The sequence below is a fragment of the Mesoplodon mirus genome (assembly GCF_964341445.2).
Source record: "Mesoplodon mirus genome assembly, chromosome: 3".
Lineage (NCBI taxonomy): Eukaryota > Metazoa > Chordata > Mammalia > Artiodactyla > Ziphiidae > Mesoplodon > Mesoplodon mirus.
This window is the reverse complement of record NC_138978.1, coordinates 123,958,009-123,978,857: the sequence shown is the minus strand read 5'-3', so window position 1 is coordinate 123,978,857 and position 20,849 is coordinate 123,958,009. Positions and strand designations below refer to the sequence as shown.

At 42.3% G+C, this 20,849-nt stretch overlaps 1 protein-coding gene and 1 pseudogene across 2 annotated transcripts; both read right to left on the bottom strand.

Annotated features, from left to right (window-relative positions):
* Window positions 1-238: 238 nt before the first annotated feature.
* SLAMF7 (SLAM family member 7) lies at window positions 239-14,579 on the bottom strand (the record flags this gene model as incomplete). Its single annotated transcript, XM_082615177.1, has 7 exons — window positions 239-313; window positions 1,134-1,196; window positions 2,994-3,097; window positions 4,015-4,131; window positions 4,349-4,621; window positions 5,907-6,239; window positions 14,525-14,579. 7 exons carry the CDS (start codon window positions 14,577-14,579, stop codon window positions 239-241), a joined length of 1,020 nt encoding a protein of 339 aa, XP_082471303.1.
* A 1,633-nt stretch (window positions 14,580-16,212) lies between these two features.
* Window positions 16,213-18,092, bottom strand: LOC309799229 (small ribosomal subunit protein eS1-like; annotated as a pseudogene). The gene is made up of 2 exons: window positions 18,016-18,092; window positions 16,213-17,005 (listed from the first exon to the last, which is right to left on the bottom strand). The product of its transcript is annotated as a small ribosomal subunit protein eS1-like (transcript).
* Window positions 18,093-20,849: the final 2,757 nt, after the last annotated feature.

The following is a 20,849-nucleotide window of genomic DNA, read 5'->3' as shown; positions in this document are numbered from 1 at the left end:
ACACTGCTTGTGGGATTTTAGTTCCCCAACCAGGGATTGAACCCTGGCCCTCAGCAGTGAAAGCACAGAGTCCTAACCACTGGACCACCAGGAAATTCCCAGATTAGGAACTCTTAAGTCTGAAGGAGCCTAAGGGATACTTTGTTCTGGAAGGAAGTCAGTGTCCTTCATTCTTCCTTGATGTTTTTGGTTAAGTCAGTGAATTCTTTTGACCATTTTCTTTGGAGCACATGGCTGCTTAGATGACATTCTCATGGGTAAATTGCCTTGGTGTGTCTGGCAACGTGGGCAGTGAGTGGGATTTCTCCACCTGCTGGGCAGACATAAGGATGCAGAACACTGGAGAGGAGCAGAACTATGGATCCCCCCAGGAGACCCCACCATCCCAGACACTCTTCATTGCCAAGGGTACCCAACCCAAACCTCTCGCTATGCTTTCTCCCACTGTTTAATCATTTTGACCTTAGAAAAACTACTCCTCAAGCCTAACCCACATTTATCTTGTTGAATGCTTAATGAACTCAACTTTCCCTCTAATAATCTATCCAAACCAACCTTTCCTATTACTAGGCAAAGTGCTTTACCCATCCTCATTTTTCTGTTGGGAGAGGAGACAGGAAGGTATCCCTGCTTCTGCCAAGTGTGATCTGTGAAGGAATAAGCTTTAAAAGCTTACTACATTAGTAGCTTGACTGGGGAGAAGTTGCAAATCACATGTAACATAGCTAGACCATGGAAAAGAAGAGGAACACTCTCCTGCCTCCAGTTTACTAGAGGCTCAGAAACAAGCCGGAGTTGTCTCCCCAGCCATCCCTTTCTCCCAGGCACAGCCTAAGCCATGGAACTTTTCCCATGCCCTCAGTCAGGATCCTGCTGATTTTCCCTATTGATCCCGCCTGCAACCTCTCTCCTACTCTATTTGTTCCACATTACCCCCATTTTCACTCCTAAAACACAATTCTTTTCTATTCCCCACATACCTGTGTAACCTTAAGCAAAGGGAATGGGTATCCTGGTGTGCCTTTTAGTACCAAGGAAAATGAGATCCTTGGGGCCCAAGAAATTCTAGCTAAACTTGAAACAGGAAGGAGGATGGGACAGCTAAGATAAAACTCAGCTCTAAAGCTTCTTACCTTTGGGGGTATTTGCACAGTGGAATAAAGTGAATTTACTGCATTTTCCTCTGGTACAGTGCTCTGTTAAAAAACAAAAAACAAACAAAAGAAATCATCTCCAACCCCTGGGTCACATAGACAAGGCCAAAGAGACATCCAGAATCCAGAGAAGGGAAAACAGAGGTGGGAGGAGATGGTGAGAGAGAAGAGAGGGTTCTGGAGCTGGAATGGGGGAGTGGGAAGTGCTCTTGTCAGTGACTGCTATTGTAATTATTAATGACTTTTTTCAAGAAGCAATTGTGGGCTTCCCTCATAGCGCAGTGGTTAAGAATCCGCCTGCCAATGCAGGGGATGCGGGTTTGAGCCCTGGTCTGGGAAGATCCCACATGCCACAGAGCAACTAAGCCCATGCACCACAACTACTAAGCCTGTGCTCTAGAGCCTGCAAGCCACAACTACTGAAGCCCACGTGCCTAGAACCCGTGCTCCGCAACAAGTGAAGCCACTGCAACGAGAAGACTGCTAACTACAACGAAGAGTAGCCCCTGCTCACCACAACTAGAGAAAGCCCGCACACAGCAACGAGGACCCAATGCAGCCAAAAATAAATAAAACAAATAAATTTTAAAAGAGAAGAAAACTGTATCTTGGTTGAATTACTTAATAAATATGTAAGATTTATAAGTCCCATGAGCTATGAGCCTCCTAAAGTGATTAAAGGATAATTTGAAATCATATTGTCAATGTTGGAAATAAACTTTTCCATCAGTCAAAAGAGTTTATGGAGCAAATCAGAAATGATGACTAAAGGGACAAAAAAACCCCAAACAATGACAGCAATAACAAAAGCTCCTTCTAGGCTGGAGAAAAATATCCTGGGTCAGTGAAATTTATTCCTGAACATCTAGGACAGTCTTGTGGTCTCCAGGGAATGTGTCTTGAGCAGGGGAAGAGGGAGGATGGTGATAAAGTGATCAATTTTGACAGAAGACGGGCTGAGTGAAGCACAAAGAGGTCACCCCTGTGAGGAAGGAAGGAGCTCTCAGGACACCAACAACTTCAAAGAGGAAACAGAATATCTCCTCTTGGAAAAGTTGTGGATAAGTATAAGAAGATGCATCCTGATCAGGAGACACTGAAGGCTGGAGTAAAACTAAGATTTTTGAAGCTCCAAAGTGCTTTTATTTCTTCATTAAGTGGGCCAATGTGGAAAGGGCACTATGACCCCTAAGGAGCAAGCCTAGCCTCGGCTGCAATGATTTTTGCCAGTGGACCTTTTGAAGCTGTGTACCTAGTTCTTGTCTCCAAATTGTCTCTTGTTATTTGTATTTCTTTAAACCTTAGTCTTAGGATTTTCTTTTCAAAGAGTTTTCTTTGAACTAACCTTGTGTTTGTTCACTGCAGCTTGGCGACCCACACTTGGGAAGCCTTGAGTGAGGGCCCAGAGCCACCATGGACCCTCTCAGCCCCCTCCTGATGGTTCCTTGAGTTGCCTCAGAGGAAATAGCATCTCTAAAGCCAGTTTTCTGACACTATAACTCAAATAGCATGTCAAAGTCACATTTCTCTACCCGCCATCCTATGCAAAAGGAATTGGGTCTGTTGAGTGGCCATTTTGAACAGTGGAGGGGAAGGAGTGATTCCGTAGATCACAGTGTGAGTATTACTGGCTGGGTCAGAACCAGATGCTCCAGAGACCACCAGTTCCTGCACAAGAGAGAATCCATGAAGACTTGGGGGAGACACAGGTACATTGGGTTTAAAGGGTTATACATTTCCATTTCCCATGTTGCCCAAATCCATGGAAAAATCTCAAGTAAAACAAGGAGGGCCTCAGAGAGGAGAATCAGGCCCCAGGAAAGATGGGAAAGAACTCACATTAAAGTAAGAGATTGTGTCATACTCCGAGGTCTCTCCAAAAGCGGGGGAGTAGTTAAGAGTTTCTGGATGAAGGTTCAGTCCCTTCTTCTCTTCAATGGACTCTGAAACCAAGTTGGGAGAGAATTAGAGCTGGCTCCTCCTTCCACTGGCCACCCCCATTGGCCCACCATCTGGATGATCCCCTTAGGGTGACCAACCATCCTGATTTCTGTGTAACTGAAGGGTTTTCCAGGACATGAGACTTTCAGTGCTAAACCCAGGAACCCCAAGATGAACTGGTCACCCTCATCACTTCACTTCCCAATTTCTGGACAAAGGCAGCCAAAAGAGGAAGCAGAGGAGATCAGAAATGCTTTTACTGTGTTTACAGGAGGGAGAGAATATCTCAAAGTCTGCAGTTCGTACCCAACCAACACTTAGGTCCTTCCTCAATACCCTGAGTGGACCAAATCAGTGGGAACCCGAGAAGACAAATCTGCAGGGTTTAGGGACACAGAGAATAGGGTACAGCCTGGAGAAAGGCTTCTCCAAGAGTAATGTATCTAGACTGAGGTGGGGAGTAGAGAGAAGTCTCTGGAGTTGATCCAATGGAGAGAACTGGGATGGATTGGGGGTTCTGACAGGGATGGGCTGAACGGACGGTGCTGGTTTGTGGACCTCAGAGTTGAAGGCCATGGCCTCCCAGTCAGGGGAGCAGAGTCAACAGTGTGTGACCTGTGTCAGCAGGAGGGATACACTAGTAAGTCCCTCTGGGGGGAAGGAGAAGGGCAGGCACTGGAGAAGGAACTAGGAGAGCCTTGGTCTTAGGAGAGAAATTAAGGGCTCAGGTATTCTCTCCACTCCAGAACTAAGGAGTACAGATGGCTGGTGCTGTCCTTTAGGACAGAGATGATGGATTCTTCATTTCTGCATCCTTAGTGCCTAGCACCAAGCTTGGCACACAGTCCAACATACTGTTGAATGAATGAAGGAGAAAATGCATGCTTGAGGATGAAGACAAAAATAGTTCATGCTCTACCTTTTCTTCTTTCTCTTCGTATGATCAAAATAATTAGCACCAATGCAATGAAACAGAGCAGGATGAGTGACAACAGGAGTTTGAGGATCACAGAGGTAACCAGGCCACCAGCAGCACCTTTAAAGAGAGAATGGGTGGAAGCACAGGGCAGGGAGAAGAGTCAGCTAGGGAAAATGACCCAACTTTTGGAGCAATTGCAACCTTCCTCCCAGTCTGATGACTTCCCCAGGGCTTCCAGTTTTCACAAAGGGCTTGTTCCCATGGGGGACCAGGAGCTGAAGAAGATATAGGTCCTAAGACCAGGGACTCCTGGCGAGAGAGGAGAGACAGTCACCTTCACAGAGCTTCCAGGCAAAGATGGGGTTTGAGGAGTTGCTGCTGACGGGGTTTCTGGCCATGCAGATGAAGGTCATGTCCCTTTTCTCCTGCCTCCAGGATATGGGGAGGATGGAGCCACTATGGGACTCATTGGTCACCTGTCCCAGGGACTTCCAGCTGTAAGTTACATCCTCTCCTCCCTGTTCCATGGAACATGTCAGATTGGTTACACATGTGCCATTCTTATTGTTTTGCAGACCTGTGATGACTTTGGGCTTTGACAGGTGCTCTGTAAAAGAGAAATAGACAACCAAGTGTGGAAACTATGCCCATAGCTCTCATTTTTTCTACATTATTCTTGTAAACCTTGGACCTGAATCTCCCTGGTGTGCTACAGAGTGGAGAGGAAGCAGCAATTCAGAGCAGAATTCTCATTCTTATCCGGGGAAGAGAACTATCTAGGTCAGATTGCCCACAGCCATAAAACAACAACAATAATAATAGAAATAATTACAATGCAACAAGAATGAGCTGCCATTTACTAAGCACAGGCATATGGCAAGCACTGTGTTAAAATCATTTTAGATGTTCATTAGTTTTATTTTTTTTGGAGGCTCCCTATTCCCCTGTCCTCAGGCTTCCTTGAAGAGACTCACTTTACTCTCTAGGAGAGAACAAAGGTATTGGAGCAACACTTCTGGTTCCCCTCTCTACCTTGTGCTCACTCTTTCAGAGGATGAACAATTGTTTCATTGCTGAGATGGTGAGTCTGACATCCCTCATCTACATTTCTCTGTTTACATGTTTGAGCTGTTATGATTGTTGTTTAAATGTGGTTTGCCCTCACCCCTCCTCCCCCACTAGTTTGCCTGCAGAATGCATGTCATCCATTCTTTTCAACTATATCTATATGGAGGACACACCTGGATCAAGGTGCATGGTCTGCCTCCTACCAGCAAACCTGCAGGCCCATCTCCTGGTGTCCCGATATTGCAGCTCAGTGAGAGAGGCAGCTATTCTTTTAGCTGGTTGAGTAATTGTTTCATAAGTTCATTTTCCCTGAATAGGCACCAAAGTCTAGACTTGGGGGAAAGTATTTTTATTATCCAGCTTTACCAGAAAAAATAAAGCTGATATTTTTATCTTCCTTTCTGATTCTTGTGTCTATTTCTCATTTGGTTAGAATCTTCACGGGAAGAGGTGTGATTGATAGTTATACCTGATAATCTTTCTAAGATAGGTATCACTTTATTCCCCATTACAGATATGGAAACTAAGTTTCAAAGAGATCAAGTAACTTGGCTAAGGCCATGTAACTAGTAAGTAGAGAAGCCAACATTTGACCTGCATGATTGTCACTTCTCATAAAGCCTATCTGCTGCACCACAATCCTTCTTACTGAATATCTAAGAGGGGACCTCAAGGGTTGGTTATATCTACTTCATCCACACACGAGTTCCCTCTTCCACTTTATTGCCAAGGATTTATCTAGCCTTTGTCTGAACAGCTCCAATATCAGGGAGTTCACCATTTTAAGAAGGCAGTCATCCGCCTTTGGAACTGATTCTGCTCACCATAGACACGCAGCTCATACTCCTGGGTTAGGGGATCCTGGAAGGTTGAGCTGTGTATCTCCGCACGGTAGACACCTGAGTCATTCTTCTTCAGTTTGCTGAGCTTCAGTGAGTAGCCTTCATGTGGGAAATTCACCCTTTCCTTGTTACGATGTTGGGTCACTATGATAACGGGTTTTTTGTCTGCCAACTTTGGCTGTATGGTGACGAGAGTGGTTGTGTTGAAGACCCAGATAATGCTGTCAATTTGATCTACTGAGTGATTCAGTGGGAAAGTCACAGACCCACCAAGGGCACCAACTAGCTTCTTCAGTACTCCAGAGGCTGCTGGCCCTGCAGAAACAGAGAACCATAAAATAAAGCTGAGTTCCTGCCCTTGCCACCAATTACTCACTCCCTCTGGGTCCTGGAAAGGTCCCAAGAAACCCTCTCAGTCTAACTCAACCAGTCCTGGGAAACCCTTTGGAACCTCACTCACACAAAGGCACTGAGGTCAGAACTCTCTGCCTGAAAGGGGTGACTACAGGCAAACCCACCCCATTCCCAGAGATCTCTGGCTGAAAAGACCAAGCTCTGAGGTAGACCATGACAAGTTCCTGTGGGGTGACAAGTGGGGAGGTTACTGTCCAAGCTCCATTTAGGACTCCCAGATTGCTCCTGGGAGAGCTGATTTTGTTGCAGATGAAGAAGGTAGCAGTCTATCTGACCTGGGGCAGAGGTTCTTAAGCACAAACCAGGGCACTGGGAGGCAAGCTGTAAGTCTTTAAAGATAGTGGTAGCTTAGAGGTTTGAGGATAATTTATCTTTCTATTTTATGGTGGATGGGAGTGAATTCAAGATCATCCCCAAATGAGGTTCTCATTCACTTGAATTCCAATATCCTTCCTTGAGTGGAAAGGAAAAGGGTGAGTGACTGGGAGCTCTGGAATATGCCCAGGCTACCTTGTGATGTTTAACCTGAACTATCAGGAATTGTAGTAGGGCTTTACTGCTCCCTGCCTCCCAAATTTCTGTTTCACTGCAATCTTAATTCACCTCAGAAAGCATGACTTGCAAACAACCATCACTGATTTTGTGGCTCCAGGTGAAAAACAGTTAAGAATGGCTGCTGAAAAAGCTTCCAGAAGTGGTCAACTGAGCAGCAACCTACTAAATAGCCCATGGGCCAAACCTGGCCTGCCCCCTCTTTTTGAAAATAAAGTTTTATTGGAACACAACCATGTTCTTTCCTTTGCACATTGTCTATGGTTGCTTTTCCACTACAAAGGCTGAGTTGGATAGTTGTGACAGAGATCATACTGCCTGCAAAGCTTAAAATTTTACTATTTGGCCCTTTACAGCAAAAGTTTGTTAACTGGATTTGATTAAAAAAACAAAAACAAACATGAGATTCAAGAAAACCTAAGTAACTTTTCCAAGGGCACAAAGCTAGCAGGTGATAATTTGAGGATTTAACCCAATGTCACTTCAGCCCTGGAGCCTGGACTCTTTCCACTATGGCTCAGTTTGAAGGTCCCTTGGCATTTGTACCAGCTCCAGCCCTTTCCATTAGTCCCTTTCTTCAGGTCCCTCAAGGGCTCAAGTGTCAACTCTGAAGCCCTGGGGTCTCATGGAATCCCGATTTACCATTCAAGTCCTTTGGTGACCTTCCTTCAAGTACAAGCTGCTCTACCAGTGCCCCCAGAGTAAGGGAATCTGGTGCTACCAAATGTTGACCTATAGCCCCGTGATAACAGGTCTTGGATCTTGACCAAATTTTTTGCTAAATTTATCTCTAAAAGTACTGGTTTCTCTTCCTGAGTAAATGCCTTTTAGGAGCTGATTCCTGTTTTCAGACATTTTCCCTCTATAATTTATATATATGCATATATACATTGGATCACTCAAGCCTTTATCAAATCATCCTGTTAAGTAAGCTGATTTTCCAAAAAGCTGCCCTCCCTGCTTCACTAATACTAAGGGAGGATGGTTTTTCATTACTCTCTCTTTGATCATCTCATGGGGTGTCAAAATATTTCCAGTAAATGTTATACACAAAACCAGTCTTATTTAAATTTTTGATTTATCAATTAATATATTCATTCTCTTACTTCAACCATGAGATGGAAGGGGTGAATATTTTGCAGTCAAATAAAGATTGGATGTCACTTGCCCCCAAGTAGGTGCAATTCTTGGATTAGGGCACCTTTGAGTATTTTAATTTTCATGTGAGGTTTGGGGGACATGTATATGTCAAGGAGGTGACAAAATTGTAAGGATGTGGCTTTAGTGTTTTAGCAAGTGTGCGTGCACTTAAGCCATGAATAATTAATTGTTCTTTTCACATCTTTATATACATGGTGCTATCTTCCTAGGGTACATTTTAAGAAATGTTAATTGTGTGGAGATATAAGAAAATATCTCCAAATTCATTGTTCCTTGTTAGAATGAAATTAGAGGACAATACAGTGCAAATTGCCAACATGAACCTAGATGGAGGATATTGTTCTATCTTTATTGTATCTTCAGGGTGAGGAGAAGAGTCATAAAAGAAGAAAATAGTTCCATGCTATTCCCTAAATATGAGCTCAGACGTTAAGGGCCTGGGTTGGTTAAGTCCTAACCAGTTTTGTTTCCTCTTCCCAGTTGACTGTGAAAGGGGGTTCAGAAACAAGACACTTCTCTTCTCAGCTTCTAAGACTGAACTGAAGCTCCCCTTTCTCTGATGGCTTCTCCACTTGCGGTGTGTGGCCTTATAGGGTTTTACCATGTCTAGGTAAGTCATGCTCTGCTCATTCAGTCATTCCTTCCTTTAACAAGAATTTGTTTAGTTCCATACTTGTGCCTGGCACTGTTTAGGAGTTGAGAGTATGACTGGGGAGCAAGATAGTCATGATCCTTGCACTCATGGAGTTGGGGGAGAGTCATTAAATAAGTAACAACATGTGCTGTGAAAGAGGAAATGACAGTACTTAGGGAACACATGATGGGGGTGGGGGATGTAACATGACCTGAGTCATCAGAAGGCCCTAGAGAATGAGTAGCTACTAACACCTATCTACAAGGCCAGGGAGGATTGGGCCCCATGAGACTCATCTACCCTCCCACCTGGATTAATGTGGTGAATGTTGTAACTTGCCTCTTCTGCATTCATTTTAGTCCTTCCTCATTTTGTAGCAGCCATATGGTTTGGGTACCTCAACTCAAGTGGTAGCATTCCTCTGCATAGTAATTAGTTCAGGGGTATCGCATGTCCCAGGTTGATTGTATCTGAGAGAAGCCTAGGGCTTTTGTTCCTAGGCCAGCAAAAGTTGATGCTATGGGAAGATATTAAGCCTTGGACTGCCACCCACTTACTACCACCAGACAAGCAGCCAGGGCTCCTTCCTCAGCTTATCCCCAGTTTATGTCCTAACTCATGCTTTTATTGGTGCTTTATCCTTTTCTCTGTCCATCTAAATCTTATTTAAGACCCATAAATCCTAGTTCAAAGCCCTTCCCTGTGGAAGTCTTCAACTCTTTCTCACACCTACCCCCTGAAATTCCACCATGAATGTCACTTCATTTTCCACTTGAAGTTCCCCATGAGGAGCTATTCCCCTGGGTGGTGACCAGACATACCATTTTGCTGTGAGTTAGAGGATCACTGATCTACAGGCATTAGGTTCCAGACCACCTGGTGATGGGGTCTGGAGTCTCATCCAGGGACCTGTGGAGATGGCCTCTTCTCCCAGGCAACATGCAGCAGTGTAAAAAAGTTAGAGGTCTGGCCTAACTGGGGGTCAGGAGACCTGGGTTCCATTCTGGTTCCTCTGTAATAATAACTCCAGGAATGAATACTTGGTTTAATGGGTATTCCTGTTCTTGATCCTCAAGTCAACTCTATGTGATAAAGTTTAAGCTGCACTTTATAGATGAAGACATTGGGGCTCCAAGATGCTGAGTGACTTTCCCAAGGCCCCAAACTGGAAACTGGCAGAAGTGACATGAGAAGGTAGTTCGTTCCCCCATCTCCTCTAGAGGCCTGCATTCTTTCCACTGCTACCTTCCACTATCACTTTGAATATCAGCTTATCCCCAGTTTACGTCCTAAACGTAAATTCGAATTTCAGCGTTCTCACCTCTCATAGGAGAAAAAGAATAACCTTTATTCACCAGGATTTAGGGAAGGATGAATTGTGAATACAGATGTGAAAACATTTTGAGAAGTACAGAGCAGTCTGAGACATGGTGGGAAGCAAGAGGGAACCACAGGCAGTAGTGCTATAAGAGACAGGCTTTGAGAAAGCTTCCCACTTTTTGGTCTCATTTCTGCAAGAATGGCTAAAAGTGAGATTTCCCAAAACTTCTTTGGATGGTTTCTCAGTAAGGTAAGCTTCTTAGAAGGTGGTCTGGACCCTAACACCTATACACCAGTCACTGGCTAATTCACAGAGTAAGAGTAAGTCCAATCACCACGCAGGGAGATAATTCCTACAGAAGCATCCCCACCAACCTACTTTTGGAGGTTGAGGGAGCTGGGGCAGGAGACCCTCTGCTTTCTGCCCTGGCCAAGTCTCAGGTATTTTTGGCACCAGGAGATTCAGCCCTAAGATGCTCTTCATAACAAGAAGGGACAACAGCTCCTCCCTTTTGCCACCTTCCTTTCCTTTTGGCTGTCACCTCCTCCCCTTAACCTGTTCCCCCAAGGCTCATGTGTTGAGTGGAGGGAAGGAGCCAAATTAGGAGGAAGGGACACCATCAGTACAACCAGAATCAAGGAATGGTGACCTAGGAGGAAGACCTTGGCATAGTGGAGTGTGTAAAGTCCACCTCCTGCTTGCCAGCCCAGTCCCCGAGCACCTCTTCCAGTACTGGGTGCCTCTATCAGAATGCACCAGCGTGTCATGCCACCCTCACCATGGAAACCAAGGACCAGAGCATCTCAAATCTAGGAGGAATTTTAGGGACTACTTAGTCCAATCCCATTTTATAGATGAAGAGTCTGGTGCTCTGAAGGTTATAGTGATGTGTGCCAAGTGAGTGGAAGGCCAGGATTAGTAACAAGGGCTCCTAAGGCAGGGTTTCCCAAGCTGTGCCCCTGTTACCTTTGAGGTCTGTGGCAGTGCCTCAGTGTACCTCTTGGGAGCTTAGATGGAGGTCAAGGGGGTAGGGGATGGGGTGGAGGCTATGGAACCCACCCCCCCGCCATCAGGGAGGCTTCAATTCTATGCATCAGAGTTGTTTGTTTCTATGTAAGTTTTCTTTTTATAAAAGGAAACCACTGCTTAAAAAAGAAAAAAACGACTTTGGAAACTACTGTTCTTTACCCAAATTCCCCTTAATTAATGTACTTGGAAAGGGCATTTACAATCAGTACCATGTAAGATGTACATGGAACAGAGGCTGACAAGCCTCCCAGTTCACCAGCCACCTTTGCCAACACTCCAGTTCTAACCTGCAACATTCACATTCAAGTTCCCTACTGTTCTGCCCCTCACTCATCTCCAAAACGTTCCTCTTGTTTGTCTCTTCTGGTCTTTTTCAACACCTCCCCAATACCTCCTCACCTGCTTTTTCTGATTTCCTTTTATAAACTGTCTCCTCAACCCTACTGTATCCTATAATTATAAAATTTTGCCCATTTTCCAGATGAGAATACTGAGGCTGCAAGAGTTGTTCCTTGGTCCCTCTGAATTTGGCCAGGGTAATTTTTGTTTGGTGCGTTCACGTCCTGGAAATGGAGTTCCCTACTCTTCTTAGGCATTTCCAGTGCCTACCTTGGCCTCATGTACCTGGAGAGGGAAGGAATCTCTGGGGAAGATTCATCTCAAATACACATTCATTGAGCACTTTTTCTGAGGGTACAATATTAGGCCGTTAGTTTGGTGTGATGAAATGAGCACTAGCTTTGGAAACTCAGTTTCTGTTCTACCTCTTAATAGCTGTGTAATCTTGCCTAAGACACTTGACCTCTCAGAGCCTAAGTTTTGGGGATAATAATATCTATCTTGTAGACTTGTGAGGAGATTGTATGAAAAATGCCTTGGATGTAATAGGAGCTTAATAAATGGTGATTATTATTATATTGTTTTGCATTTGATATCTTATTTAAAACATCACAATAATTTGCAAGTTAAGTTTCATTTTCTGTTACATACTTGTAAACACTGAGGTTCAGAGGCTAAGAAACTTATCCACAATAATATAGCTGCTAAGTCAAACCCAGGAGTTCTTCTCCAGGGCCAGCACTGCTTTCACAGTCCTGCCCACTGGAGGCTCTATGACAATCTCAGATTGTTCTTTCAATCATGGAATGTATAGCACGCAGGCTGCCACAGCCTCCTGGAGCAGGGTGCACACTTGCAACTTGCACCCCGCTGCCCCAGGTCATGTTTCAGGTGGGCACCTGGGTTTTGAAAAGTCCTGCCACGTCCTCCCCAATTTCACCGTCCCCAAGTTCCCCTTCTGATCACCATTTCCGTTCAAGGAATGTTTTTTAAAGTAAGGGTCAGTTCCAGGACCAGGTGCTTCCTAAAAATGCAAACTTTTAACGAACTCACGGAGGGTGAGAGTCTGTTGATGCTTAACATTTCAAGACACCAGGTGGTGGGGAGGAGAGGATTGCGAGGCCTGATTTACTATGTGGGCTTGGGCAGGTCTCTTCTGGCAGGCCTGGAGCACACATAAATGAACCAGCCACACCAAATCCTCAGAGGGAGACTTCATGGTGGTTCTCCATGAGTTTGATGACCAGAAAGATATTCCTAACTTATGGTGTTCCTGGTCCTTCCTGAGAGTCCTGAAGATAGTAACATCTTGAAAGACTACAATACCTGTGACAGGCATAGAAAAGTCCTCAGTCCTTCTTGGCATTAAATATAAAGTGCCTACCTATGAGTTGGTTTTCTAAGTAGAGACTGATTGTGTTACTTGGGTTAAGAGAGAAAATTCAAATGTTCTCTGCCATCAGTGTGATTGTTAAATGCATAATAATTTAAAATATTTTTCTAAATAATACATATTTATATTTACATAAATATAAAACATAGAAGTATATGTATAAATGTTATAAATATATTTAAATTAAAACATTTAAAATATATATTTCTAAGTAAATAAATATACATCTGTACCATCTCTTATTTTTTTTAAATTACCCTCAAAATGAGGGAAGGCTGAGGTCCGAGGAAGATGACATTCTTCATCTATTTCATGGCAGAATCCAGATTAGGACACAGGTTTTTCTGATACCCAACACCACTTCTTTCAGCCCTTCATTCCCTGGGACAATCAGAAGGGTAGTCAACTCTCAAAGTCATTCCTTCTCCTCTCCCTCCAGTCTCTTCCTACCCTCTGTGAGTCAGAGACCACAGGATATAAGAGCCCTTGCACAACCATAAACCATAAACAAGACCAAAAGACAACCCTCAGAATGGGAGAAAATATTTGCAAATGAAGCAACTGACAAAGGGTTAATCTCCAAAATTTACAAGCAGCTCATACAACTCAATAACAAAAAAACAAACAACCCAATCCAAAAATGGGCAGAAGACCTAAATAGACATTTCTCCAAAGAAGATAGACAGACTGCCAACAAAGACATGAAAGAATGCTCAACATCATTAACCATTAGAGAAATGGAAATCAAAACTACAAGGAGATATCATCTCACACGGGTCAGAATGGCCATCATCAAAAAATCTAGAAACAATAAATGCTGGAGAGGGTGTGGAGAAAAGGGAACACTCTTGCACTGCTGGTGGGAATGTAAATTGATACAACCACTATGGAGAACAGTATGGAGGTTCCTTAAAAAACTACAAATATAGAACTACCATACGACCCAGCAATCCCACTACTGGGCATATACCCTGAGAAAACCATAGTTCAAAAAGAGTCATGTACCAAAATGTTCATTGCAGCTTTATTTACAATAGCCAGGAGATGGAAGCAACCTAAATGTCCATCATCGGATGAATGGATAAAGAAGATGTGGCACATATATACAATGGAATATTACTCAGCCATAAAAAGAAACGAAATTGAGTTATTTGTAGAGACGTGGCTGGACCTAGAGTCTGTCATACAGAGTGAAGCAACTCAGAAAGAGAAAAACAAATACCGTATGCTAACACATATATATGGAATCTAAGAAAAAAAATGTCATGAAGAACCTAGGGGTAAGACGGGAATAAAGACACAGACTTACTAGAGAATGGACTTGAGGATATAGGGAGGGGGAAGGGCAAGCTGTGACAAAGTGAGAGAGTGGCATGGACATATATACACTACCAAACGTAAAATAGATAGCTAGTGGGAAGCAGCCGCATAGCACAGGGAGATCAGCTCGGTGCTTTGTGACCACCTAGAGGGGTGGGATAGGGAGGGTGGGAGGGAGGGAGATGCAAAAGGGAAGAGATATGGAACATATGTATATGTATAACTGATTCACTTTGTTATAAAACAGAAACTAACACAGCATTGTAAAACAATTATACTCCAATAAAGATGTAAAAAAAAAAAAAAGAAAACAATATTAGATGAGGGAGCAGAGCCTCCTAAGTTGAACCAGAGGCCCAGAGTGGAACCAGGAGCCTGGAGCTACATGCAGGATGGGGTAGGCAGTCAGGAAAACAGGAGGATCTTGCTGGACTCACCTGTGAGCTGGCAGAGGAGAAAGGTGAAGACGAAGCATTCTGGGGAAGCAAGCATATTGCTCTTTGTATGTCAGTCACTAAAATGAACCCACTTCCCTCTTGTAGTCACCTTCTTTTATCTCTTCCCCTGCTGGGATTTTAAGTAGGTGGGGTCATGAGATTGAGAATGAGTCATCTCAGTTTTCTCCATGTGGCCATCATTTTCTGTTACACCATGTGACCTTTCAGAGATTCAGAATAGAGAACATGGAAGGAAATAGAAGGTTATACGGAGAACAAAAGGGTGGCACTGGGGATAATAATAATATCTATTGAGCTTTGCTAAGTACCAGGAGTACCTGCATTCTTTTATTTATTCCTCATAACAACCCTGTGAGTGAAATACTACCATAATGCCTAGTTTACAGATGAGAAAATGAAGGCTTAGAGTATAGTACAGCAAAATTAAGAAGTTCTTTTAATCAAAAGAAACCGTTAGAATAGTAAAAAGGCAAGCCACGTAGTGGGTTGTAATATTTGTAATACATTTATTCAACAAGAGACCTATATCCATAATATATGGTTGTCCAGTTGTTCCAGCACCATTTGTTGAAAAGACTGTCCTTTCTATATTGAATTGCTTTTTATTTTAAAATTAACTTTATTGGAGTATAGTTGCTTTACAATGTTGTGTTAGTTCCTGCTGTACAGCAAAATGAATCAGCTATACATATACATATATTCCCTCTTTTTTGGATTTCCTTCCCATTTAGGTTACCACAGTACATTAAGTGAAGTTACCTGTGCTATACAGTGTGTTTTCATTAGTTGTCTATTTTGAATTTCTTTTATACCTCTGTCAAAATGCAGTTGATCATACTTGTGTGGGTATATTCTGGGCTACCTATTCTGTTCCATTGATTTATATAATATATTATGACTTAAGTCTGCCATTTTATTGTTTGTTTTCTTCTTGTTTCTCCTGTTTTTTTATTCCTCCGTTTTACTTTCCTGGCCATTCTGTAGGTTATTTGAATATTTTAAAAATAATTCCATTTTGATTTATCCATAGTGTATCTTGAGTGTATCTCTTTGAATAGATTTTTAAATGGCTGCTCAAGGCATTACGTTAAACCTACGTAACTTATGGTTTACTGATGTTGGCTTTTTACCAGTTCAACTAGCATGTAGAAACATTACCCTTACAAGATTCATTTACCATCACTCCTTAATAACTTATCTTAACTATATCCTCTCCACATATTGAGAACCATATCAGGTAATGTTATAATTTTTGCTTCAATTGTCAAATATAATTTAGAAAACTCAAGAGGAGAAGGATAGGGAATTCCCTGGTGGTCCAGTGGTTAGGACTCAGTACTTTCACTTCCAGGGCCTGGGTTCAATCCCTGGTGGGGGAACTAAAATCCTGCAAGCCGCCTGGTGCAGCCAATAAAAAGAAAGAAATGAGGAGAAGGATAGTCCATGATATTTAACCCATATTTTTACTCTTTCCATTGCTCTTTCTTTATTCCTGATGTTCCAAGTTTCCTTCTTTTTTCTTTCTGTTTCAAGATATTCCTTTAGCCATTCTTTTAGGGTAGGTCTGCTGGTGACAAATACTTTTAGTTTTCCTTCACAATGAGGATGTCTTGATTTCACCTTCATTTCCTGGGCATAGAATTCTATTTTTTCACAAATAAGGTCTTTTATTTGTCACCATTAGAAGCCTGATTTTTAAACAGATTCTTGGACTGGTGGCTCATATCCATCAGTTCATTCAACTTTAGCACCTGCTGCATCCCCAGTAGCCTTTCCAGAACTACTATCTTCACTATGTAGCTCCATGAGTTCTCCCAATTCAAACTTGGGCTTCTTCATGTTTTCTTTTCTAACAAAGGCATCATGGAGTGGATAAATAGATTGGCAGGCCTTTTCTGTCTTTCCCAATGCTGCCTGGAATGAATTTATTTACCCTCTTTCAAGTCATTTGTCTGCACCTCTTGGGTCATGATTTTCATCATCTTCTTGTGGATCTGGGCTTAAGAGGTCTTCCAAATCTGATTGTTGCGTTTTTTAGTAAAACCCGTACAGAATAGACGAAGCAAATAACCATAGGTAGTCTTGACATAAATGTGAGCTTCAATGATGGTCTGACATTTTTTGACCATGGAGCACATTTTGTAATGGGTAAGATCCATGCCATGGAAATTAGTCAGGCAGTTTTTGCCCTGAACATCCTCAGTAATTAGCATGAATTTTCTAAATGCAACTTCATCATTCTGCAGATCAACAAGGTTCACTTCAAAAATATGACCCTTGAGGCCATCAGATGCGATTTTGGTTCCTTGAGTTTTCGTGACTTGTGTTTTCCCAATATTTCTTATATTGAACATAGCTGGTGCTTTCACATCATACCAATCTTTCTTAGAAAATGGGTCAACCACTTTCTTCTTGGCTCCCTTTTTACCACCTTTTGTACGGTGCTTGATCTTGCTGACCCTGGGTATAGAATTCTAGATTGACAGTTCTTTTCTTTCAGCACTTGAAAAATGTTATGCTACTCCTCTTGCCCGCATTGGTTTCTAATGAGAAATCAGCAGTCATTTAAATTGTTTTCCCCTATAATTAATGTGTTGTTTCTCTATGTTATGAAGATTTTTTTTCTTTTTTGTTTGTTTTCAGCTGGTTGATTATAATGTGTCTTGGTATGTATTTCTTTGAGTTTCTTTGGGGTTCGTTCAGTTTCTTGAATCTGTAGATTTGTGCTTTTTGCCAAGTTTGGAGAAATTTCAACACTTTTTGAATAGTTTTTCTTTTTTTAGCCCAACATTCTTATTTTTTCTCCTCTCATTCTGAGACTTTGATAACAAGAATGTTAGATCTTCTATTATTGCCCCCATGGAACTCTGAGTCTCTGTTAATTTTTTTCAGTCTATTTTCTTTCTGTTGTTCAGCTTGCACATTTTTAATCTTCAAGTACACTGATTCTTTCCTTTATAATCTCCATTTTGCTATTAAGTCTATTAAGTGACTTTTAATTTTCATTTACTGCATTATTCACTTCTAAAACTTCCCTTTGTTTCTTCTTCATATATTCTGTTCTTTTGCTGAGACTTTCTAGTGGTTTTGTCTTTTTTTCATTTCCAGGGTTTTATAATTACTTGTTGAAGCATTTTTATGATGGTTGCTTTAAAATCCTTGTCAGATAATTCCAACATCTGTCATCTTGGTTTTGGTGTCTATTGATTGCATTTTCTTCATTCAAGTTGATATTTTCCTGGTTTTTGGTATGAAGAGTGATTTTTGACACTGTGGTGGTGGGGTAGGTGATGTTATTACAACTGGGTAGTTGTGAAAATCCAAAATTTCCCTTGTCCTTGCTCAATAACACCCCAAGCAAGAGAGGGAAGTAGTGCCATATTACTTCAGGGTGGGAATGGAAGTTCAGTCTTCCCACTCAGCCTCTTCTGATGTCACCCCAGTTGGGAAGACAAGGGATTCCTCCTTACTGCCAAGAGAGACGGAGGTCTAGGCCTTCCTCTTGGCCTAGCTGATGGTGTGGGGTCCCACATTTTTCCAATGGCATTTGACCAGAATAAGGTGATTATTGCCTAAAGGCTTCTGTCTTGCTAGGCCATCTCTTTTCTCATCCTTTGCCAAGAGAGAGAAGAGTTCTCTTGGGACTGACATTTCTGGGTTACAGACTTGTTTAACACACAGCCCAAGGTATATAAATGACAAAAAGGAAACCCAGGGAACTAACCACCATGTCATTCCTTGGATCTTATTGTCCCTAACCAGTACTTCTTCTCTCCACCTTTTAGAATCTTCTTGTGTTTGTGTTTTATATATAATGTCCATGGTTTTTATCTGTACTTTGAAAAGTAGAGAGAAATGTGCCCACTTCATCTTCTCTGGAATTAGTAGTCTGATTATGTGTTTTTATAGCCTTTCTAATATATATATCTATCTTTCTCTTATTGAAATAATGGTGGAATCTTTAAAAATGACTTCTTGTTAATTGGTAAAATCTCAGAAGATTTAATAAAAACTTGGTAAAATTCAGTACTCACTCATAATTGCAAAGATTTGTAGAAAACTATAGCAAACATCATATTTAGGTAGTGAGCCTTTAGAAGCAATACTATCAAAGTCAGGAATAAGTCAAGAATTTCTCCAGTTACTGCTACTATTTATTAATTAACTGGTGTCTTGGCCAAAGCAATGAGACAAGAAAAATAAAAAATGTTTGTGGATTAGAAAAGGAGACACAAATTATCATATTTTTAGATCACATTACTGCTGATGTAGAAAATCCAAAGGAATCTGCAGGCAAATTATGAGAACTAATAAAGGAGTGAACAGGACTCCAGCAAACAACCATATCATATACAAGATATTTTTCTAACTTGGCTCACAGGTTAACACTTGTTTACTAATCTTGACATAGTTAAGATTACCTCCCAGTAAGTTCTCAGTAAACATTAGCTATTATTTTAATTATAATTCATTTAAAATAGCTTCTAATCAGTTATAAAGAGCCAGGTCTTGGGCCGTAAGCATAAACAGATGAAGTCCCAGTCTTTTTTTTTTTTTTTAAGTCTTTATTGAATTTGTTACAATATTGCTTCTGTTTTTATGTTTTAGTTTTTTGGCTGGGAGGCATATGGAATCTTAGCTCCCTCACCAGGGATCAAACCCACACCCCCTGCATTGGAAGGCAAAGTCTTAACCACTGGACCGCCAGGGAAATCCCCTAGTCCCAGTCTTTATGTGAGGAATGCTGGTGAGCCATATGCCTGCTGTGCCTCTGCACTTGCCCTCTGCCCTCTGCATTGATGTTCCAGCTTTCTCCCCACTGCAGAAAAGACACCTGACCCCTTCAGGTAGGCCACAGCACTCTTAACTGTTGCCTCATCTCTGATTCCCTGACTCTTTGCTGCTATCTGCTGGCACAGATATGTGTGCCATGTGCCAGGCTTAGGTAAGAGGGATGGGGGAGGTAGGTGGGAGACTGAGGGTGTGTGTAAGTTGACAAACATGGAGATGTCTGCTACACCTAGTCTCTGTTTTCACAGAGCTCATGCCACCAATTGTAAATTCTGACATTATAATCATATACAGTAGTCCCTTGGTACCCATGAGAGATTGAGTCTAGGACTGCCCACTCCATACCAAGATACCCTGGATGCTCAAGTCCTTTATAATCACCCTCTGTATCTGTGAGTTCTAGAAACATGAATATGGAAGGCTGACTGTAATGTAAATCTTTTTCAAAAAAAGGAGGGGGGGATTTGGTAGAAGCTCAACATATTTCAGTTACTTAGCAGCTGTGCAAATTAGTATAAACAGATTTACAAATCACTCTGGGAGCCATTTTGTGGAAATTAAGGTTGATTTTTATATAAAATACTATATTTTGATGTAAAGAAGGTAGACTCTGTTAGCACATTAAGATGAAAATCACATCAAATTGATACTAAGACTAGAAAGTACACTGGAAGAACTTGCTACCATGTGCCCCTGAGAATCTGTGACCAGCTCTGATCTCATGTAAGTAGTCAGTATTGACTCCATGGCTAAATTGGGCAAATGAATGCAGTTAGTTAGTAAAAACTCACAAAAAGAACACACAGGTATTGTGATTAGCAAGTGTATAGAAAAATTCAGTCTTAGAAGAGACAGGAGTAAAATGAGCCAGATGGTGGTGTAGGATTTTTTAGTGCCTGTCCCTTCCTAGAAACATCAATTTGAACAACTCCAGTGGCTCCAGGCAGCTTCTGTGACAATAGACTCCTGGTGGACTCCAGTAAACCCAGCCTCCTGGACCACCCCAGAGCAAGCCAGCTCCCTTAGCTCATGACTATTGTGGCCCCAGCTCCCAACCAGCTCCTAGGAATCTAAGCTTCTATGAACCCAGACTCCAGCTGGGCCCATGCTACCACACCCCAAGCTGCCAGCCTGCCCCAGTGCCAGGCTGGTCCCTGCAGACCTAGACTTTAGATACTCTCTTACAGACTCAGGCTCCTGGTCTGCCCCAGTGCCAGATGACTTCCCTCAGACACAACCTTCAGGCCAGCAGCTGTGGCCTCATGCTCCAGGATCACCCTAGGTCCAGGCCAATCCCCATGTCCCCAGCCTCCAGGCTGGCTCCCACAAAACCAGGTTCCTGGCCCATCCCAGCACCTGACTGGTCCCTTTAGACCCAGATGTCAGGCTCATCTCACTGGTACCTTGGTAGCCTTGGTTTAGATCACATTACTGCTGATGTAGAAAATCCAAAGGAATCTGCAGGCAAATTATGAGACTAGCCTTGGTTGACTAGCCTTGGTAGCCTTGGTTG